Below are 22,199 nucleotides of genomic sequence, written 5' to 3'. Positions count from 1 at the left end.
CTTGACAACATAATGTGGAGTTAATACTTTACACATCTAACCCAGCATATATAAATATAATAGCATATGGCACAAAATTAAGCTGCTGGCTGCTGTTCCACTGAACTAAAAGGCTCTTTCAGTCAGAAATGGATCACAATTGTGGTTTTTCTTGTGTCCAAATCTTAATGCAGTGACATGTTAGATAATAGTGAATCTAGGGTACATTAGGGTACATCTATGATACATTAGGGGATGCTAGGGCTGTAAAGCTACATCTAGATAAGGGTATTAAAAGTATTAAAGTTTGTTTACTGGTAAGGAGACCAAGTGGCATGATCTACCCTGCCCATGTAAACAGGCTGTAAAACAATGTGGTGGGCCACACGCTGCCTGCTGGGGATGGTCCTCAAGGGGTTCATCCCTGTAAGTGTCCTTGGGGGAGGCTTGTGAGAACACTGGCTCAGGGACCAGCCTAATCATGTGAACAGCATCCTGCAACACAGAGTTTATCATTTTCCCAGTAAAAGTCCCTGGCACTGTTAAATGCAAACCTACATGTTTAGCATGATCTTCATGCTGGTTTCATATCTGTTCTTGCTGTTCACCTTCAGACTTGGTTCACCACATCCAAATTCATCATGTCAGACCCATTTGTGGTTTGAAGGATTGGAGCCGCCACTTCGCCAAGTAGAGTATGGAGGGGAAGGATGACTGCATAGTGAGGGAGTCAAAGCTGAACACTGAGAGGCCTGGGCACACTTCATCATTTAAACAGAACAGGAAACACTAGAAGGCTGAAGTACCACTCGTAGTATGTACAGTCAACAAACAATCATCCAGTTGCACAGTCTGGAAATACAATGTACAGAAAACAGTAAAGGGAATAAAGAAGTAGGCCAGAACAGGGGATTATGTGGGATAGACATGCTTCTGTTGCCTCCATGCTTTGTCTGCCTTTCATCCTGACTTCAGCTGTTTGTTTCTTGGGGTTTTTTTCACTGTTTGGATTTTATTTGTTTTCAGTTCATTGTTAGACATTTACAATCTCTCATCAGTTTCCTCAGAAACTCCAGGATAGCTATGTGTGATGCCCAGCAATGGACAAAAGACTTTTTCTGAAACCAGTGTTTAAGGGAGATTGAATTTTAAAAATCTAAAAAATTGTTATTTTCTTCTGAAAATGGAAATAACACAGACAGTAATGATTTTCAGTGGGCTTTATTTTTGGCTGATTCTAAGCAGATTAAATTAAACACTCATACTTCTTCACAAAACCAAACTAAAAACCTCTGCCAAGGCAATTTGTAGCATTACTGTGGATATGTTAATAGGAAATTGTATTTTGAAGTCACAGACTACAATCCAAGGTGATCAACAGCAACAACCAAAAAATCATAATCATAAGTTCCAAGTAAATTTTCCTATGGGCATCTTTTTTTGACCATGTCAGATACCATATTGTACGCTGTTTGGACTTGGTACTTTGAAAATACCTCTTAATTATACTCTAGAAGTTTATTTGTTACTAAGTAAGTATAGGACTTATATGCTGGATGTGAACAGAACCTAAACAGAACAGAAACTGAGGAATTTACGGACAGTGAAGAATAATTAAGCTTCTGGCCAGCAAAAAATCTAGTATGTTTTGGAGGGGAAACAAAACCTCAGGGGGGAAGGAGAGGCAGCTAGTTGCCATCAGCAAATAAGTGGCAGGAAGTCATACTTCATATTGAACTAGAATAACACAAATGACACAGTGAGGCACAAGCTAATAACTGCAGCCATTTTGCTGGGGGCAAGTAATTGAGAGACATGGGAAGCAGTTTTAGGAATGCCAAAAAAATACATCATTATTGGCTATTTGATGGCACATGTCAAAAAGGCACAGTCAGCTGAATATTAAGACACATTTGAATAGACATATCTGTAGCAGCTCAGACAATATTCTACAGATGGAGAGCTAATGCTCAAGAATGACATAAGCAGGGAAGACATTAAGGTATTTACACTCCACTTTAGCTCTGCTGTATCCATAGTCTGTGAACAGCCCACCAAGTCTCAGTGAGACAATGTGGTGCACTATGTGGGCTGTGCAGATCGATGAGTCATCTCCTTCTATTGCAAATCCATAATGGCCAGAAGCTAGAGTGAGGATTGCAAAGACAAAAGTTCTTACAGTCTCATAATAACTCCATTCACTGCACTAGACTGTATTGTTTGTTGACTTCCTTGTCAGCTTACAGATAATAGCTGTAGTGGAGAAACAGCTATGGATATGGAATTATTCCATGTAGGTGTTCTTAGCACTGACAATAGGAAATAAAACTTCCTTTTTCCAGACCATTTTTTTTTTATTCTTATCATGAAACAGAACTATAGCATATGTTTCTACAACTTTAATTTTTGCAACTTCCCTTTTTTGGTACTATAAAATCAATCTTGCTTGGCTTTGGCTATATACTGCTTATTTTATTTCTGTGATTAGCCTCATTGGGACAATGACAGTAACTCATGGAAACTATATCCACAAGCTTATCCAGGAAAAGCAGCATTGGCCTGCTATTTGCCAGTAGCTGGGCCATAGTGCTGGTTTTGCACTGGGAAGACTCCAGTGGGGTGATTTTTGTGTAGGCAGAATGACTGCAACCTGGTTTTGATTGTGCTTCTCTAGAGGAGCTGGTGTTCTTTCCTTCTCACAGACTCAGCTGGCAGGGAGCCACTGGTGGGATATTTCTTTATTATGATGGGAAACATTCCTGTCTTAGGTTTATTTGGTTTCTCTAATTTTTCACTAAGATAACTCCATGCAGGTTTGAGCAAATAGAGCTTTGTCAATGTCTTTCATATATTTTGGTTTCTTTCTGAGGAACAACACAATTTTCTCAAGAGGTTGTTTTTATGCGCTGGGAGTTTTTATTTGTGTAGGATGCCAGTACTGGATGACTCAGAGGGCTAAAGGGGGTGCAGTGATCCAGAGTCCTTGGAGCCACTGAGATAGTGCAGGTTCTCATTAGCCTTATCTTCTTTTGGCAGTGTAAAAACCACTTTTAACGGTGAGTCAAACACTAAGTGGTGTTTCATATTGATTACTAAGTGTAAAGGGCAGTTTGAATTGAATCTGGAACACTTGAATGCCAACCTTGAGCTGGCTGGGGAGGGAAGGGATGGCCCCCCATTTGTGATCTGCAGCCTGTGTGCTCCTCTGAGTGCCATTAAAAAGGAATTTGGAGGATGTATGATTTATAGAAAACAGCATGCCTGTTCTGTCACTGCAAATATATATTGATTTGCACATGCAGGGCCATCTTAATTTAAGGTGCCAGGGCAGCAGGACACCACGTTTCTCAAAGCAAGTGATCAACTCCAGAAATTCTACTGGACAGCAAAGAAACAAGTTTCATCTTTACTTCATCAGCCATGTGGTTTAGTTTAGCCCATAAGCTAACACAGTATAAAAAAGCATGAAAATGTCAGCCCCGTAAAAAATAAGTCAAGCACCCTCTAATAATGGTCTGCCTTAAAACAGGGTCCTGCAGCCTACATTAATTCTGCAATTCACCTTAACAGGCCCTTAAAATAACTTCATAGAGCAACATTTGACATCCTTTACTGTAGTATTTTTGTCAGCCTCTGTAGTCACCAATAAAGGGTCTTAAGACAGAGCTGCATGTCTCCAAAAATGAGCAAATATGTATGAGAACATTGCACAATTTTTTAATGCAGATAGGCTACCTTTTGAAAGATTTTGCTGGCAAATACTATTGGTGGCTTGTTTGTTACTAGTTTTAATTGTGGCAAAATAGAAATATAGGTATGAAATTATTTTTAGAAATGAAAACTACTGCCACTGGGCAACATTCTAAAGAGCAGATGTAGATATCACAATCTAACAGTTTTATATGAATTGTATTTATGCTGTATTATTCTGTTTTGCCTTAGAAAAATTGCTAAGACCCTTAATGAAAGTATGTTAAAAAAACTAAAAAAGGGGAAGGTCTGTTTGGTATTGTCTGGTTGTCTTGTTTAAGCCCAGAAGAGGCTAAGTTATGCAGGACTGGACTTTTTCATTACTGATATCAGTAAAAAGGAAAGATTTTGACATTAATATTAATCAATGCAGAGAGGAAGAGGCTGCCTTACAATCTGTTTTCATTATTGAGGCTGCTTTTCAGACTTCATGTTTTAAACTTTGATTATTCTTTTCTCCTAAAACAAGACAGTGAGCATATTTTCATCCTGCTTATTAATCCCCAGCCAGCAACATCCAGTTTGGAACCAAAATCATCTTGCATACAAGCAGTGTGAGCTGAAAGTCAAAAGTGCTAAGCAGCTGGGCCTTTATTAGGCTCATCTTCATCAAGTGTACTTAGTTAAATTTGTACAGTCAGTGTTTTGGTTTAAATGGTCTGAAACATTTTTTGCTGAGCTTTCTTCTACTGTGTTTCAAACCAGAGCCGTGTTGGCCACAGCTCTGCATTCTTCTTTTCAGTACTTAAGTTTTATATGTGTGGTGCAACTTCCACTACACAGCTCTGGGATCAGCACAGATATGTGATCATTTTGTGCCCATGGGGCACATTTCACCCAAGGAATTCTAAGTCTCCCAATGAATGGCAATTAGGTGCAGAAAAATATCTCTTTTATTTACATTGAATTACCAGTTGTGGGTACTAGGATCCCAGACTTCAGTATCTGCTAACTATGTCAGTACTGGATTTAAACCACTTGAGAATAATCATGAATAAAATGAGAAGTTGTGAAATGATCAGGTGATAAAATGAGAATCGCCCCTCTTTGCACTGGAGGTTCACATATAACTTGCAATTGTAATTTTGTGACAAAGAAAAGGAAGTTGCCCAGAAGAGATACAGCCTAAGAAATTGGTTTTAAAAAATGTCAAATATCAAAATCACCTAAGGTAATTAATGCAAGGGACTGTACTGCTAGTGCTTGCAGATGGGATGTCTAACCCAGCAAATGGAGAATCTTATGCCTTGGAAGTCGGATTTTCAGGATTTTTGGACTCGGACTTTGCTAGCATGCCAGGCCACCTCAGGCTCTGTTTCTTGAACTTGTGTTCCCAGCTGTGCATGGATGTACAAAGTTGCTATTCTGCATTTATAAAAAGTGAAATTAAGAACATTGTTACATACCCTCAGAGTTCAAAATATACACGCCCCCCCCAAAAATAAATATTTTTTTTATAAACAGAAATCTGCGTAAAAATTGGTTTTATCTGCTTGAGTTTTCTAGGATTACATTCTTAACTCTTTGTCACAAGTTTTAAAATTCAATCAGTGAAGACAAAACTGCTCATGAGAGTTAGTGTCCATCAAGGTGTTGAGTTTAAATGGAGCACAGTGGTGTATAAATGGCAGACAGCTGAATGAAATAACTGGAGATCATCTATGTAATGGGATGTTTAAAGAAGAACAATGACAAAGATTTTTTTTCTACATGTTAAAAATTTCTGGATATAATAATTTCCTCCACCTGTTACCTACACATATGTGAGACAGAGTAGATTTGAGACATTTTCATTGGTATTAATCATAAATTTCCTTTTTGTTTGAATTGTAATTCAATATCAGCCTGTTTTCTCTGTAGTCATTAAGGATTTATGTTTAGGAATTCTCACTTTCTAAGTTTCTAGGGCTCAGATTCCAGCTCTGTTTAAGTTAGAGGTGTGCTCCCTTGACATGCCCATACCTATGCAGTTAGGAAAGATGATTTTTGCCAGTGATTTTTAGATGAATGACAGAGCTCTTTGGAAATAATTTACTTCTGACTTCCTTCTTTTCACATATTCATTTACTGGCCAGGCAGCTCCAGATCACATAAAGACACATTTGCATTAGTCATGCTGTCATGTTTCAATTGTGGACCAAGCAATACCACATATACTTCTGCTTTGCTATTAGCTCTAAATATGAATTGCCAAAACACTTTTTGTTGTCTCACCATTTGTAAAATGGTTCTGCTGTTTAATTTTCCCTCAGAGGTGCTGTGAAAATGAATACAAACTGGAAACATTTGCAATTAATTTTAAACTTGTAAATGGCTTCTAAACATCTAAGTACCATTTAATTGAACTACCACTTTCTTTATTCAGACGTAGATTTGAAGCATAACAAACATAATAATGACAAGAAAAATATGAGAAATATGTTTTAAACCAATTTTTTAACAATCAGCTGCCAAACCTGTCTTCTTTGCTGGTGGACAGTAAAGAGCTGATTGTACTTTCTTTTCTTTTTTGTTAAATAAGCGAGCATTCAGAGTGCTGATGCTTTGAGTGAATTCCAGCATGAATAATTACATCCTACCATATTTAAATATCAATTCGATTTGGGTTTTTTTTTAAATCCTTTTCCTGTTTCACACTAGTGGATAAGGTTGCTGTGCCCTGCTTAACAGTAGCCACATTCACCCTAAAGTTGGCAGTGTTGCTGTGACAGACAAAGTGATATCTTTATGTCTTGAGGATGATTCTCTGAATGCTTCCACTCACACCAGTTTTACTCTGGGATAACGTTGGTAGTGTCTGCTCTGACTTACAGCAGCATAAGTGTGTAGGGGAATTATGATAGAATAACAACTATATAAATACCAAATAATCAATAGTACTTGATACTGCAGGAAATTGGTTGATATAAGGCTGAATTCTGTAAAATTCACTACTCAATATTGAAAAAACCCCATCTTAGTATTTAGCCTCTTGCTTTTTTTCCTCAGTTAATCAGGAAGAATTGTGAATATGGACTTTCCACTTCAATTTATTTACAGGAACATTAGGCCCCTGGTATTCATACTTTGTACAGTAGTGTGGTATCTGAGTTATACTCAATAGTTACATCAAGTACTATTCAATAACTCTTTTCATTGAATAATGCCAAATTTCTTTGAGAGAAAAAAAGTATGATTCTGTGACCAAAAAAACCCCCTTTTTATTTCTGAGGGACATGTCTGAGAGCCCACAAGTGGTGAGAAAATCGAATTATTTTCATTTATTTGCAAGTGACTTCATGCAATGCAGAAAGAAAAGCAGATGAAGATTAGTTCACTTTGGCTTTGATGGTATTGTGCGATACTGAGTCCTCTAAACTCCAGGCTGAATAGAAATTCAAGATAACTTTGCACATAACTTTGCAGTGTCATGCCCTTTATTTGCCAGAATATAGGATCTGACACTACAGTACTGGCAAAAATAAGGAGGTTTCCAGATGGCTCTAAAAGAAGCTGGATGTGATACTTCAGTGTCTCGCAGTCTTATTTATCTGGACTTTGGTCCTTAAGAGTAATTTTTGAATATTAATCATAGGTTTGGGGTTCCACTGCTGGGTATCTGCTCAGCATGTTTCAGATGGTGCATCTATAGGATGGGGCTGGTCTCAACACCTTTAGCATGAGCAGAAAATCCCTTAATTAAGGTGAGACTGGCCTTAGCTTTCAAGTTAAATTGTGTGTTATATTTGTGCAGACATTTTGTCTCTCCTGGTTGCAGTGACTAAATGAGGTGGCCTGCAGTGGAATATTAAGGCCTTGTTTTATAAAATTGCAATTTTGATGTAATGCTTTATGCTTGTGAAATCAGATAAAGAGTCACTGCTCTACTGGATCTGTAGAAAAGGAAGCTTTCTTAGCTTAGACATCACCAAACTCTTCCAAAAGATAGAACCAGATCCAAGAACAAATTAAGGTTACTGCTGAAAGCTGTGCTGTGTGCTAAGCAGAAAGACTACCCTTGATCTTTTTTCTCAGTACTCTTCTAATGGGCAGAAGAAATGTTGTTTCTTTTCCCCTCAGGCAATTTACATCCAAGATTCAAAAGAGGGAGTTGTGACTGGGTGACCTTGACTTGCATAGAACAAAGCTTCAAACAGAGTTAAACTGTTCTAGTGAGCCTGACTGGTTTTTGACAATACTCTTGTGTTGCTTTGGGTTACTCAGAGTCCACAGGCACAGATTTATTCTGCACTCTAATTGCAAATGCCTACATAAGGTGGCAATCTGACAGATTTATAACTAATTGCAGTGATTGAAGTGTTAATTCTGAAATATCTCACTAATTTATACCTTTTTCATGTTACTATCTAGTAAGCAGGATAAATCTGTGAACAGGAGATTCATTGCACGTCAGTCTTGTTGACTAAAGATCATGTACTGAGAGTTTGTTATTATGTGAAGAAAATTACTTATTAGAATAATGGTTTTGAAATTGCAGGGCCGGCATCATTTGGATTAAGGCATTCATTTCACATAAATTAAAATAGTTTCATAACATGCACCCAGGGCTAGATGCACTAATGGGGACAATCTGTACATGCAATCCACAGAGGCCCCTAATTTTGGACACCAAGAAGAGATGTGCCTGGCAGTTGTGAATGAATGCTTGTACGTAGCCTGTACATGCATAATATTTCTGCTCACCGAATTCACACATGGGCATGTTTGAAAATAAACCCATATACAATTTTCCTTATTTTGGCAGAACTAGAGGGACTTTCATTCAAATGCCACTGAAGCCCAATTGCACTGAAAGACAGATGAGTATTCAAGCTGTCAACAAAGAAGACTGATCTTGGTCATAAGTCTAATATGTCCATAGTCCTAATCCAAAGTCTGACAGCCCTGATGTGGGCTTGGGTTGAGATACAGCTGTGATCAATGCTACTTAACTGTACCCTTACCTGATGGCTCATCTACACATGGTAGAACAGAGACCAAATTATGCTGAAAAGCACTTATAAATGGGGTTGCTACCTGTGATGTGACACTGACAAAGCAGTGTCTGGATGACACATTTTTTAGATGTACTTAAGTACAGCACCCAGTGCAGCTGTAAAAGTGCAGCAATGATTGTGCCAGGGCTTGGGACTGCACAAACTGCACAGGGCTAGTAAAGAGGCAGCTGTGAAATACACCTTCTAACATTGCCTCTCATCCCAGCAATTCTAGTTGGTTATTGAGATACTGACATTTTATTAGATGGTTGTGCATCACCTCTGCACAAGCACCCTCTAAAATTTTGTATCCCAATTTCTAAGATAATTGTTTTCTTATAAATTACTGCTATTGAGAGGAGGTGGTGCTGTATTACAGCTGGCTGGTTTATACACTCCCATGGCATGTAAAGATCTGAGCTTGTACTTGCTGAATATTTTCCACACTTTAATGAAAAAAAATGTTTGAAATAGGCAAGGGACACATGCACATGCTCTAAGCTGGACAGAAGTGGTGTCTTCCCACAGGGTTGTTGGGGACCCCAGTTTTGTACCTGCTTTACCTTACATGGAGCAGAATCCCAGCCTCCAGGTGACCATCCTTATAAAATATCAATTCACAGAGTACCTTAACTCTGATTATGATGGAGAGTTCATTTCTTCCCTGTCTTCTTTGGACTGGGCAGCAGTGTCCCTCAAGAGGCTATTACATATTCCTATGACACAGCATATTGGGAGGCTGTTGACACAAAAATGAGCCTGTGAATATCCTACTGCTACAACTGCCTTATTTTGGTTTTATTTTGAAAAGAAGTATTAAATATGACCATTATGACAAGAGTGAATGAATCCAAATTCTCTTTGTGTAACTTCCTACTTAAAAACTTCATTTCCTGCTGGTCTGGGTTTTTTTTTGTTGTTGTTGTTTTTTAAATCAGATTGTGCTTCTAAGGCTAAAGCATGTTGGACGTCTGGAAGCATTTCTGTTTTCAGTGAGAACCTCTGTTAACATGATTCAAACATTTGTAAATGCAGACATGCACTCAGCAAATTTGATAAGCCCTGAGATGAATTTAGATGCACAAAAATGGTGAAGCAGCCTAATCCTTCCTACAGAAGATAATGTTTAAACAAATTTACTTCATTCAATGAAACACATGGGCAAGTTTATTTAATATAGTCTTTGCATTTAATTATCCCCTCTGATAGGGCACTTGCCATATTTCAAAATATGATTATTTTCTTTGGTATTAATTATTTTAAGATCCTCAAAGGAAACCAGGAGAGAAGTAAAAAAGGGGGTCTTAATTAACCTGAGACACCGAAAGTCATCTTTCTGGAATAGAGAAGATGGGATATTGGACTGAAAATAAATAGTGCTTTAAAAATCATGAATAATGAAGAATAGCTCTTAAAATCTTAAAAGAATTCTACATGGAAGTCTTGTTGCTAGGCATTAATATCAGAAAGGCACACTTCCACATAAAACTGTCTTGCAGAGGAAAGACAATAATGGAAAAATATCTCTGTGAAGAAATCAATATGCACAAAATTATTGGCAGAAGTCAAGGAGGTGAGAAATTGTGATATACCCCAAGAGCAATACAGCCCAGAGTCAGTGTCTTCACTTCTTCTCTCCTTTTGCTCTTGTGGGGATGGCATAAAGAAAACTATTCCTTTTGGGAAGAATTTATTCCACAATATATTTCTGGTAAGTAGTTTCACTAAAAGTGGTATCACTGCATAATCCTATTGCTCCTGTCCTTGCAAGAAGGAATACTGCATGTGAAAACAGGAGACCCTGTTCTCCTCACCTCACAACTGGAACTGCAATAGGAATGAGGTTTGGATGTTCTTATTCTAGACAGCAAATCAACTGACACACTATGGCAGCTTGTGCATGGATAATTAAGTCACTAGGACTTTTGGCTTCTTTATTACTACTTGAAAGGATATTTGCTATGTGAGTTTGCACAGGACAAATGCAATTTGTGTGCATGTATGTATCCTCTAAATGTTGCTTTGGTTGCCTAGGCACAAGCAAGAGGGAATTTGGCACGTTTTAGGAAATTTTTCAGTGTTGCACTTTCAGGTTATTCTTGTTTAATCATTTAATTGTATTTTGCTACTTGAATTTCATGCTATTTTGCTACTTGCTACTGTCTAAATGCAGTCTTGCAAAGATAAGGTTATATATGCCTTAACCTTTGCAAGAAGCCAGAGAGCAACTCATGATACTGGCAAAGGATTTGCCTTGTATTCTACTCCTGCTATGAACTGTATGTTCCATGCTCTGTAGGTGTGAAAAGGAATTAAAACCAGTTTTATAACACAAGTACCTTTGACTTTTATTCTGTCAATTACAAGGCAATCGCACAAATTTTAATTTCCAGTCAAAGGGAAAGCAGTTACCAAATCATACTCCTGCTTCATTGGGAAAACAAATTAAGGTCCTTTACGCCACATGCAAAAGTAATTCAAAGTCAACTCTCACAATTGAAAACAATACTTGGTTTTCCCTTAGTTTTTCAAAAAGCATGATATTTATTTCATTTTTCTATAGATTCTTTGTGTAGGTGCTTACAATCTCTCTTTTCCACTACTGGTCATTCTAACTCATCTGAAAATGCTTTGTTGGGCTGAGTCGTGGTGCTGAAAGTGTGTGTTTTCTCTGGGTAACTTTTGAAATTATTGGAAATAATGAGAGGAAAAAATGTTTTCTGATCATCTTTGTTTGTGTTCTTTGCCACAGAAATATTTTCATTATCAAATTGAAATATATTGCTATTTTGTCACAGAATTGTACTCAAGCCATTCCCAGAGACAGCATGGAAAGGAGCAAGTCTAGAGAAGAGCAGTCAATATGCTCAGAGTGCTGGAGTAGCTATTCTATAAAGCCAGGCTGAGAGCTGTGGCTATTCATCCTGAAGAAAAGAATGTTCTGGGAAGAATTTAGAGAACCTTTTACAGTACCTAAAGGGCTCACAGGAGAGCTGGAGAGGAACTTTTGACAAGGGCATGGAGTGACAGGACATGGGAAAATGCCTTCAAACTGAAAACAAGTAAATTTAGATCAGATATGAAGAAATTCTTTGCTGTGAGGATGGTGAGGCACTAACACAAGTTGCCCAGAGAGGCTGTGGATGTGACATCCCTGGAAGTGTTCAAGGTCAGGCTGGATAAGGCTTTGAAGTGGAAGGTGTGCCTGTTCATGGCAGGGGTGTTGGAACCAGATGATTTTTAAGGTCCCTTCCAAACAAAGCTATTTATGATTCTATGAGACCCATATTCCTCTCCTCTGTCAGGTGGCAGTGAGTTCAGACCATCAGTCCTCTCTCTGAAATCATCCTTTGAACATCATGTCATGATATTCACGTATGGCACCTTAAAGATGGAAGTGTACAGAAATCAGTCTGTAGGGTCTCAAATGGGAAGGGAGTTCAGAGCGCTGCTGTCCTGGAAGTGGTGGCAGGGCCAGGCAGATGTTGGCCGTTGCCAGCAGGTCGGGTGCTAAGGTGGACTCCTTGCCCAACACTCCATGTGGCTCCCTGGTGGCTGGTCCTCTGCTGTCAGAGTCCTCTGTACCTGCAGATAAAATCACAGGATCAGGCAGGGGGAAAACACCTCTGAGAAGGTGGAGTCCAATCTAAGACCGAACCACCACTAAGTCACTATGCGCCACATCCAGTCTTTCCTTAAACACCACGAGGGATGATCACACCACCACCTCCCTGGGCAGCCCGTTCCAATGTCTAGAAACCCTTTCTGTGAAGAAATTCCTCCTAATATCCAACCTCAACCTCCCTTGGCACAGTATGAGAGTATGTCCTCTTATCCTGTCCTGTCGCTGGTTGCCTGGGAGAAGAGGCCGATCCCCCCACCCGGCTCCAGCTTCCTTTCAGGGAGCTGCGGAGGGTGGTAATGTCGCCCCTGAGCCTCCTTTTCCCGGCACCCCGGCACTCGGGGGGGCTCACACCCGCCGTGACACGGGGCGGGGGCGGCGGGGCGGGGGCGGCCGGCGCTGAGGAGGAGGAGGAGGGGGAGTGGGAACGGACTGAGGGGGTAAAAGCGAGAGGAGCGTGAAGGAGCGGGGCTGAGCGGGGAGCAAGGGGAGAGGAGGCGGGAGCGGCGCGGGACGAGCTGCCCGAGCCCCGGGCTGGCCTGCGGGGCCATGGCGCGGCGGCACGGCGGCGGGACGGGGCTGCGGCTGCTGCTGTGGCTGTGGCTGTGCGCGCCGTGGCCCGGCCCGGCCGCCGCCTGCAGCCCGCGCTGCCGGCACGGCGGGCTCTGCCTCGCCGACGGCTCCTGCCTCTGCTCCAAGGGCTACGAGGGCGAGCGCTGCCAGCACGGTAATACGGGCGGGATGTGCCGGCCCCGGGGCGCCTCCGAGCGCCGGCAGGGATGGGCGCAAGCGCCGCGTTCGCACTCGCTCATGCCAGCCCTCCGGCGAGTAATCCCTCCGGGAATGTCTGCAGAGCTTGGGTTTGGATCTGGTGTGAGAGGCGGGCGGTGAGGTACCGGGGGGCACCTAAAGAAGGCGGGGTGGAAGAAGAGAGTTAAGTCTTCTTAAGTCCCCCTTTGGTAAGGTGAGGCAGTGATAGCGAGCTGGTGGAGCACAGCCAAGAGCCAGCGTGAAGACCTCGCGTTTGTAAGCAGACCCCGCTGTGGAAATAGCCGTGGGTCCATATAAATAGAGCTTTTTGCCACTTGGATGTTGGGTAAGAGGCCACTCGCTGGACAGACTTTGGTGCTTTATTCCTCCTGCTGCTTTAACTGCATGCTTCAATACTTCCCTGGAAGTATTTAAGGAATCACAGAATCAGTCAGGTTGGAAGGGACCAGAAGGTCATCTGGTCCAACATCCCTGCTCAGTCAGGGTCATCCTAGAGCGCAATGCACGGGATTGCATCCAGATGGTTCTTGAATGCTTTTAGAGCCTTGACAGCATTCTAAGCCACAGCAACATTTAACTAGGATCTCTAGGTGAAATTAGTCAGGACTAGTTACTAACAAAAATATCAAAAGAGTATGTAGAAAGCAGGTTATTTTCTGGATTTCTTTGTACTTAGAACACGTTGTGCTTGTGAAAGTATTGTCATTTACTTCCTGCGTGTTACCTGACACACAGGGTCATTTGTGCATCCCATTTCCATCGTAGGAGGCATAAAGCCAGGGTGGAGTCTGTTCCTGTTGGTTTCCATGGAGAGACACAGTATTTTTGAAAATGCCACCTAATATGCAAAAGCAAACATCATGAAGAACAGTTTTAGTTTAAACCCTGTTCGGTGTAACACGTTGGATTTCTAATTTTCTATTTTTCTTGTTTAAAGGTTTAACTGTAGCGCTTGTGTTTATTAAATGCTAAAAAATCACCCAGTGTCAGGACTTCCTTTGCTTTGAATGTTGTCCTATGTGATGAGGTGATAAAATTGTGCAATATTTGTTTTAATTTTCAATGTCCTTCATTTAAAACATGATTTTTTTTTTTTTTTTAACTCTGAAATGAGATGCTGGAAATTTCATTCAGCACTGTAATCATTCATGGAGTATTGTTTCATTTTGAGGCTGAGGCTAGCAGGTGGTGACAAATGATGTGTAGCTAATGCACTGGGCAGTGGAAACTAAAAACTATGCTATATGAACTGTTCCAAAACCTGTTGGTTCCTAGACATTTTGAGGTTTAGGGGAGAGGTGAAATATTGGTGGAGAGGCAGATTGGTTCTTGAACTAGAAAGGTGAACTCTCTGGAATTGTTAAGGAAACTACTGAATCCTTGTGCTCATAAGGTCATCAATGTTGAAAAAAAAAAAAAAAAGACTGGAAAAATGAAGCTTCATCCCTTGTTCTGTCAAGAAAACCAAACTGAAAACTGTGTGAAATAACACAGAAACAGATTTTTTCTTAAATTGGGAGCTCTTGTTTGACACTTCCAAAGACATGAAAGCATCTGGTAAAAGTGATGGAGAGCTGAGCACTGGCTGGTTTTTTTCCATACATATCTGTCCTTTCTTTGCCTGCTAATACTCATTCTGCAGGTACTAATGTGAAAAGTCCTCTATTCTTCAGTAGGGTTTCTTGATAGTGCAATAAGTATATGAGGACAAAATCAGGATGGTGTTACTCATTGTTCATCTTTTTCGTACTTTTCACCCATCCAGTCAAAGAATAAGTAGAGAGTTCATCTCACACTAGCAGCTAACTCAGATGTGACTCCCAGAAACAGATGAGTTTCTAAAACCCGTGTGTGAATAACTGTGTTTTCTCAGGCAGCAGGGCTGATTCAGAGACGATTATGACTAGCAAGAAGTCTATGTGATAGGTAATTTATTCGCAATCTGACTGGATTTATCCAGAATTTTGAAAAATTAAGATTTTTATTTGTACCTTATCGTACCTGTCCATGCTGTCAGCAATAAAAAAGTTGATGGATTTGTGATGATCATAGATGCTTTTCTCCCAACAGATGATTAGAGTGATGGGAAAACTTACATTTATCTTGGATGCTTGCTAAACAAACACTGTACATTTCAGAAAGATTTCTGAAAAGCCAGCTGAAGCAAAAAAAAAAAAAAAAAAAAAAAAAGGGAAGAAAAGAGCATGGGGGAGGAAGAAATCCTGACTTACTTGTGGGGACATTTGAGAGAAGAGATATAATGAACAGAGCATGTAATTTTTCTGAAGAGGAACGTAGGAATCCAGTAAAAAGTCTGATATTTCCTCTTAAGAATCAATTTCAAGATAAGAATCATTAAGATACCTCCCGAGATGCACCATCTTTTTATTGAATAATTTCTTGTTATCACCTATTTTCTTACCTGTTATTTCTCCACTTCAGTTATCAAAAGCTTTTTTGGCAGTCCAGCTGTGTTCCTTTTTAATATGGGTCTTTCTGCCTGTTCTGTCCAGGCCCAAAACATCCCTTAGTTTTGAGTTCTTAAAAGCTTAGTATGGTGGAGTGCTCCCCGTGCAGGGAAATGATTTCACCTTATCAGCAATGTAAGTGGACATGGCAGTTATATCTTAGAAAATATGAAGAAAAACCAATGAAAATATTATAATGTGCAAATTTCTTATGTATTTAAGTAGTAACTTGAGTAAGATTCACCAATATTTATCCAACCTTTCTTTGTTGTCTGTCTTACAGCTACATGTTATCCAAAATGCAAAAATGGGGGAGAGTGCCTCCGACCTGGAAAATGCAGATGTCCACCTGGGTATGGGGGTAGATACTGTCATAAAGGTAAGACCCAAAGAAGTAGTAGCTTGGAAAGACAAGGAGTTTGAAAACAGACTAAATTAATTTAGGATACCTTAAGTCCTGGTTCTAATGCACTTTGAAGCAATGACCTTAACTCTGTAAATCTCTGACCTTACTCTCAAGACATTCATGGCCTAGAGGGTCTGCATGCTTGCAGGAGGATGGGATGGACTACAATTACTGAAATGTGTTGTGAGAATCTGAGCAAGTTTTTTGCCTTGGAAAATACCCTTTTTATGTGCTGCATAAATATTCCATTTAGCTCTATAACAGATGCTTTCTAAATAATTTATTGAGATAGCTTGTATAGATTCATATTTCTGCATTAAGTGGTTGAAACTTTTATGTAGGATCTGCAAGATGGTAACATTGAGGACCAGTCACTGAGGATATGTGTGGCAATGTATTGTTGAGAGTTAATGGGAGATGACAGAGAAGGAGTAGCAAAGACCAAGTTTTATGGTTTTGTGAAGCCTATTGAATATATGCATGTATTGGAAAAGGCAATCCAAGAAATCACTGTTGTACATGTATGTACAAACTTGTCGTGTGGGGCAATGTGCTATTATGGAAGCTCAAAATCACAGACTGGGCAGGGTTCCAAGGAACCTCTGGAGGTTGTGATTTCCAAGCTCCCTGCTCAGGCAGGGCTACCAAGAGTCAGCTGCTGAAGGCCATGTCTTCACAGCTTTGGATGTCTCCAAGGACAGAGATGCCACAATTGCCAGGGCAATCTGCACCAGCGTTTGGTCACCCTCACTGTGAAGACCTGCTGATGATTTTCTTGTCCTTAATGTGGCTGGAGATGGTTTCCAGAGTCAGTTCTTGTATTACCTCACTAGGGGCTGAAGTGAGGCAGACCAGCCTGTAGTTCCCTGCGTCCTTCATGCCCTTCTAGAAGACTGGAGTAATATTTGCTATCATCCAGTCCTCATGCACTTCTCTCTGTCACCATGATTGATCAAATACAATCAAAATTAAATACATTAACTTCCACTGCGTGACAGAATAATATGCAAACAAACATTGAAGAGCTTTTCCAGCTGTGCTGGATTTCACTTGCACGTCCTTGCATGTTCGGTATTTGTGCCAAAAATCTGTTAGCTGAAATTGTGCTCAATACTTGTGGTTGAACAAGAGATTTGGATATTTTATCTACAAATTATCAAGCAGACATCCAAAATGTCCATCTTTATAATGAAGGATAGTTGTTTCTCTTCCATACAGTGAAGGTGATATCTAAAATACATTCATACTTGTGAAAGGAAGCATTTGATTGTACAGAACAGGGATTGTGCTCTCCACAGTTAATACCAATAATATGTCTGGCATAAATAATGCTTCATTAATGAGGCCTTCAGGGCTTTGATGTGTAGAACAGTCCTGAAAGGAGGAGGCTAACTCAAGTATTTGGCCTTTGGGAAGGCTCTGCTTAACTTGACTACAGTCATAGTTTCATTTGTCAAAGTAATATCCTCTTCTCTTCTTCCTCTTGTTACATGTAGCTCCTGTCAGGTAAGGAAACGCATGAATCCTTAACCACATGTTGTTGGCTTACCAGCTATGATTTGGCAATTTTATAGGAATATGCATGTTAGTAATTCCTATGGTGTAGCTGATGAACAGTAATGTCCTGCTGAGAAGTAGAACAGCGCCTTGCTCTGAACAGTCGAAATTTCAGGTTTTGCAAATGTGATAAAACAAGTAGTTGATGCCAGATGAGCTGTTTAAAGACAATTATTTGAAGTCCTATGCTGCTCTGAAATGCCTGGTGTATCCTGTCTTCCACAGTAAGCTGTGAAGGAGGCTGTCAGAATGGGGGGGAATGTGTCTCTGTCAATGGAGTCGTGAAGTGCCTTTGTGCTTCTGGCTGGACAGGATCAAGATGCCAGGAAGGTACGTGTCTACATTCATGCAATTATTGATATTAATTCTAAAACTGCAGTAACAAAAAACATTTTAAATGTATTAAGGGACTAATAAGTATGGAAATGTCATTGCATTACTACTGAAATGAGTGACCTACATTATGGGTACTTACACAGATAAAATAGTGTGAAAATATTTTGCATTAAGGTGTACAACTGCTCACATTTAAACCAAGATTCATTACACAGTACTTATCTGTTTCTTTGGGTTTTTTTCCATTTCCATGGTCCTGGAAATGCTTTTGGAGTTATACCAGTTGAACATCTGGCCTAGAAGAAAATGTGTTTTGCCATTTTGACTTGTATCATCCTGAATCTTTCATTCTGTCAGGATTCTTTTACATCAGTTTTATAAATCCTGCTGACTTACCCATTCTTTTTCTTGTAGCAATTTGTCCTCAAGGTTGTCGCAATAATGGAGCTTGTGTGGCTCCTGGGATTTGTAGCTGTCCAGCTGGATGGGTCGGTAGAGCATGTCACTTAGGTAAATGACTTCTGACATTTTTCATTTATCCTTTCCTCTGCTTGTTTGATTTACCAATCAAAGTGTTCAAATCTTCAGGGCCTAACAAAGCTTCCAGGGAAAGTATCTTAGAATAGTAACTGTGAGCTGCTTCCACATACTGGGACTCTTACAAGAATGCACAGGGAGTAGATGGCTGTTAAATTTGGTCAGAAACACAGAACTTTTCCACTTTGAAAGAAATACAGATTTTGGTTGTCACCAAATTAATCACTTGGTATGTTTTGTTGGTATTTCTGAAATACTGTCTGTAAACTGAGACCCCAGTAAAAGGAACTGAAAATTACAGAAGTACTATTACTACTGGTGTGGGTTAAAAGCTTCATTAAATTTTATAGACATGTAAAATTGAAACTTGCTTCTTACTTTGACGATAAGTTGATAGAATCAACTCCATGTGTTCTTAGAACTCTGAAAGCTTCCTGTAATCAGGATTAATATTGACACTCTTGCTGAAAAACTACTTCCATTTTCACAAACTTTGCTTCACAAAGGCAGGTGATTTATAAAGTCTTTAATCTACACTTCTTGGGCCTTGTATGCTTATATCAGCACTGCTGTGATGCTAAAGGCAATAACCCTGAGACTACAAAAGGAAAGCTTTTCTTTTGTTTGCCCTCTGGGAGACTGGAAAAACCCTCGTGCAAACATTGGTTTTGAACTGGATATTGTGGGTGCAGGGTCTCCAGATTAAGTCCTCTGCATCTGGTATTTTCACATGGCTGTGGGCATGGCTGTGGCACTAAATCAGCTAGTGTTAGTTCTTCTACAATATATATGGTCAAACAAAACAAGTATTATTTTGGAGTTCCCATTGACCATCAAAATGCTTATCCTTTATATTCATCAGTGTACTAAGATAGAGAGTGATATTAAAAGCCAAGTGTGGGAGTTGCAGAGAACTTAAAGAATGCTTAGCTCCCTGCAGCTGCAGTAATGGCAGAAGTGTTCAGGTTCTTAATGTGAAAATAATCACTGCTCCCTAAAACTAACAAGATCTGCATCAAGTTTGACTTCTTTTGGTGTACATGCTCATAACCCAATTGCAGTCCCTGGCTTATCAGCTGGAGTGTAGCAGGGGACAGCTGAAGCTGCTCCCACTCAGCCCTCCTCTGTTCTTGTGGGGGAAGAGGAGGGCAGTGTGTGAGATACTGCTAGGATGAGGTGACTGTTTCCTCATGGGTGTGGATCCAAGCACTGGCTTGAATAAGTTTCAGCAGGAATTGTTATTGTTCTCTCACTTTTATGAGGGCATCCATCTCAAAAAAAGCCTGTGCCTTAAAGAACAGAAATTATAGTATTTTAAAAGGGAAATGGAGCATGAATAAGACTAGACGTACTGTGCCTGTATTCCAGTGAAGGCCACAATGCCATAAATTGAGAGACATTGCTTCTCAGTTCTTCCGTTATGCTTTTATTTATACTGTCCCAGTGCAGTCACCAGGGAACAATTGTGCTACCGCAGTGAGACAAAAAGAAAAATGATCCTGTGTTGTGCTGAAGACATGCTGTGTGTCTGGTGTCTCATTTCAGCTGTATGTAAACTGCCCTGCCAGCATGGAGGGAAATGCATCGCTCCAAACGTGTGTAGATGTCGACCGCCATACTCTGGGCCACAGTGTACTAAGAAAAGGAAGGAATGAAGCAACTTCAGCCACGATGAGCTGCATTTTTCTTCCATGTAACTATACAGAGGAGAAGTCTGCAGCAGTGGGGGACCTTAAAATAAACACGATAACTTGATTTCAGACAGCTTTTTGTCCTCACAATATTAAGTACATGCTTTTCTATAGGAAAGGAAGGTATTGCTGATTGTAAGAAAGTTGTTACAAATATCCAGCTGTGTGCAGTGTGTGGCACATTTTCTCCTCATCTTTTCTTCATAAGCAGAAGTATTATGCCTTGGTTGATACAGCTGACCTTGAAATAAAATTTTCTTTAAATCAAGTACTTCAGAATAGATCTATGCTCTTCTTGATTTTTCTCCCCTTTGACTAAACTTATTGTATTATATAATTACATTTTAAAAAAGCACATTAAAAAAGCCCTTAATTCAGTTCATCAGAAGTGAATGTTACTTCAAATATAATTTGCCTTGAGATTAAACAGTTGCAAGAAAAAACTTGCAGAGTTTGCATCTTTCTGGTACATTACCAAACTGCAAAGCATCTTATTTAAATCATGGTTATTACTTTATGTCTGCTTCCTGTCTCTCCCCCTCCAATCTGATCTGGATCTCAATCAGCTAAACAGTATTTTTAAAAAACCCCAACTACTAACACTCCCCCGCCAATACTTGTTCAGATAATTCTGCTGTTACTTCCTAAAAGCTTAATCCATGCTGATACTCTAAGAGTCCTTATCTTGACTACTTCTACAGTCATATTATCTGATCATCTCTCAACTTATAATTATTTCTTTTCCTTATCCCAGTGAGTGAGACAGGGAAATGCATTTTTCTTCTGGAGACATTGATAATTCTTTGTATTCCAGATTGTGTTGTTACAGGAGCAGTATAATGGGAGGCTGCAGACTAGCAGTGCCTGTGCCTGTCACAAATCATGTGTGGGGGTTGTTGACGCTTGTCTTCTGGCTTCTTTTAGGTTTTGCAGCCCTTTGAAAGGGCTGCAGAATGGACTGAATCTCCTATGTTCATTGTTCCTTGCCTCACTTTTGCTGTTTCTTGAATGGTTCTGTTGAGGAAGGCTTTGCCAAAACATACAACCTGAATCAGACAACTTCCCGAATGATGCTCAGATCAATTTTTATTTTCTTGAGATATCGATTTTCATTTTCTTCTAGATGAAACTGGATTTTTTTTTTTTTTTTTTGTGGGAGAATTTTAGCTATGCATTACTGTAGTTCATTTGTTGGAACAACACTTTAACTGTGTTTAACTACCAGAACATGTAGCTCTCATGGGCAGTGACTTATATGGAGCTGTTTCTCCCGGGATTACAAGCCACTGAGCAAAGAGACAAAGGTAATGGGGTTTTCTCAGTTACCAATCTTCTTTACAAGACAGTGCCCAGGCATGCAGAGGGCAACTGAAAGGCAACGGTTTAGTTCCTGAGACTCCTATGAGTAATTTCTGTGTGGTGTAGTTGTGTTTTCTCCTGTGCTTGCTTTGGAGGCTCTCAGAGGAAACCTGCTGCAGAGATGTGAAGGATTTCTTGCAGGGACAGGGCACAACATAAGAGGAATGCACATTTTTTGTGCTGTTTTTGCTGGGATACACTGGATATTTCACACCTGCTGGCAAAGATGTGATTCTCATGAGTGGAACAAGATGATTTCATCAATGCTGCTGAAGTTTGATGATGATGATGATGTAGTAGTAATTCTGTGTCACAGTCCACTACATCATGCCATAATTTAGAAATTCAGGAGTTAGATCAAATACCTTAGGTGACATACTGTTTGCAGGGGAATGAATGGGGAAAAATTAGTTGCACCAGGCCCAAAATTTAGAATAAATAATTAGTACTATGTAAATACAAAGAGGCATAATATCTCAGTATTATTCCCCTAAAGACTGACTTCTACTAATAAAGACAAAAGTTACAGTAATAGTGACTAGAAGGTGGAAGACATATTGGCCTTGTCAGGAGCAAGAGACCAGAAGCAGTCATTGAGAGGCCTGTAATTGGTGTTTCTGAACAGGGCAAAACAAATGCTAATTTATTTTCCTGCTTAGAAATGATTGAAGTAAGCAGTAATTTGATGCCACACACAATGCAGTGGCATATTTCAGAAATATTACTTGAACGTAGCACCATCTACTG

At 39.9% G+C, this 22,199-nt stretch overlaps 1 protein-coding gene across 1 annotated transcript; it reads left to right on the top strand.

The window, feature by feature from the left end:
• The first annotated feature begins 12,790 nt into the window (after window positions 1–12,790).
• LOC136290311 (wnt inhibitory factor 1-like) lies at window positions 12,791–20,984 on the top strand. The gene is made up of 5 exons (XM_066184685.1): window positions 12,791–13,054; window positions 15,850–15,945; window positions 17,755–17,859; window positions 18,280–18,375; window positions 19,948–20,984. The coding sequence occupies exons 1-5, from the start codon at window positions 12,877–12,879 to the stop codon at window positions 20,055–20,057; spliced, it is 585 nt and encodes a 194-aa protein (XP_066040782.1). The 5' UTR covers window positions 12,791–12,876; the 3' UTR covers window positions 20,058–20,984.
• Window positions 20,985–22,199: the final 1,215 nt, after the last annotated feature.

Source organism: Chamaea fasciata, unplaced genomic scaffold (genome assembly GCF_029207755.1).
Source record: "Chamaea fasciata isolate MVZ Bird 193981 ecotype frontalis unplaced genomic scaffold, bChaFas1.0.hap1 SCAF_1, whole genome shotgun sequence".
Lineage (NCBI taxonomy): Eukaryota > Metazoa > Chordata > Aves > Passeriformes > Sylviidae > Chamaea > Chamaea fasciata.
Note: the sequence above shows the minus strand (reverse complement) of the source record. Positions and strands in the feature narration are given on the sequence as shown.

Bases quoted from the DNA above. Each gene is read 5' to 3' on its own strand.
- LOC136290311 (XM_066184685.1), top strand. From the start codon at position 12,877: ATGGCGCGGCGGCACGGCGGCGGGACGGGGCTGCGGCTGCTGCTGTGG. The intron at 15,946-17,754 runs GTAAGACCCAAA...TGTCTTCCACAG, and splicing joins GGGTAGATACTGTCATAAAG to TAAGCTGTGAAGGAGGCTGT. The intron at 18,376-19,947 runs GTAAATGACTTC...GTCTCATTTCAG, and splicing joins CGGTAGAGCATGTCACTTAG to CTGTATGTAAACTGCCCTGC.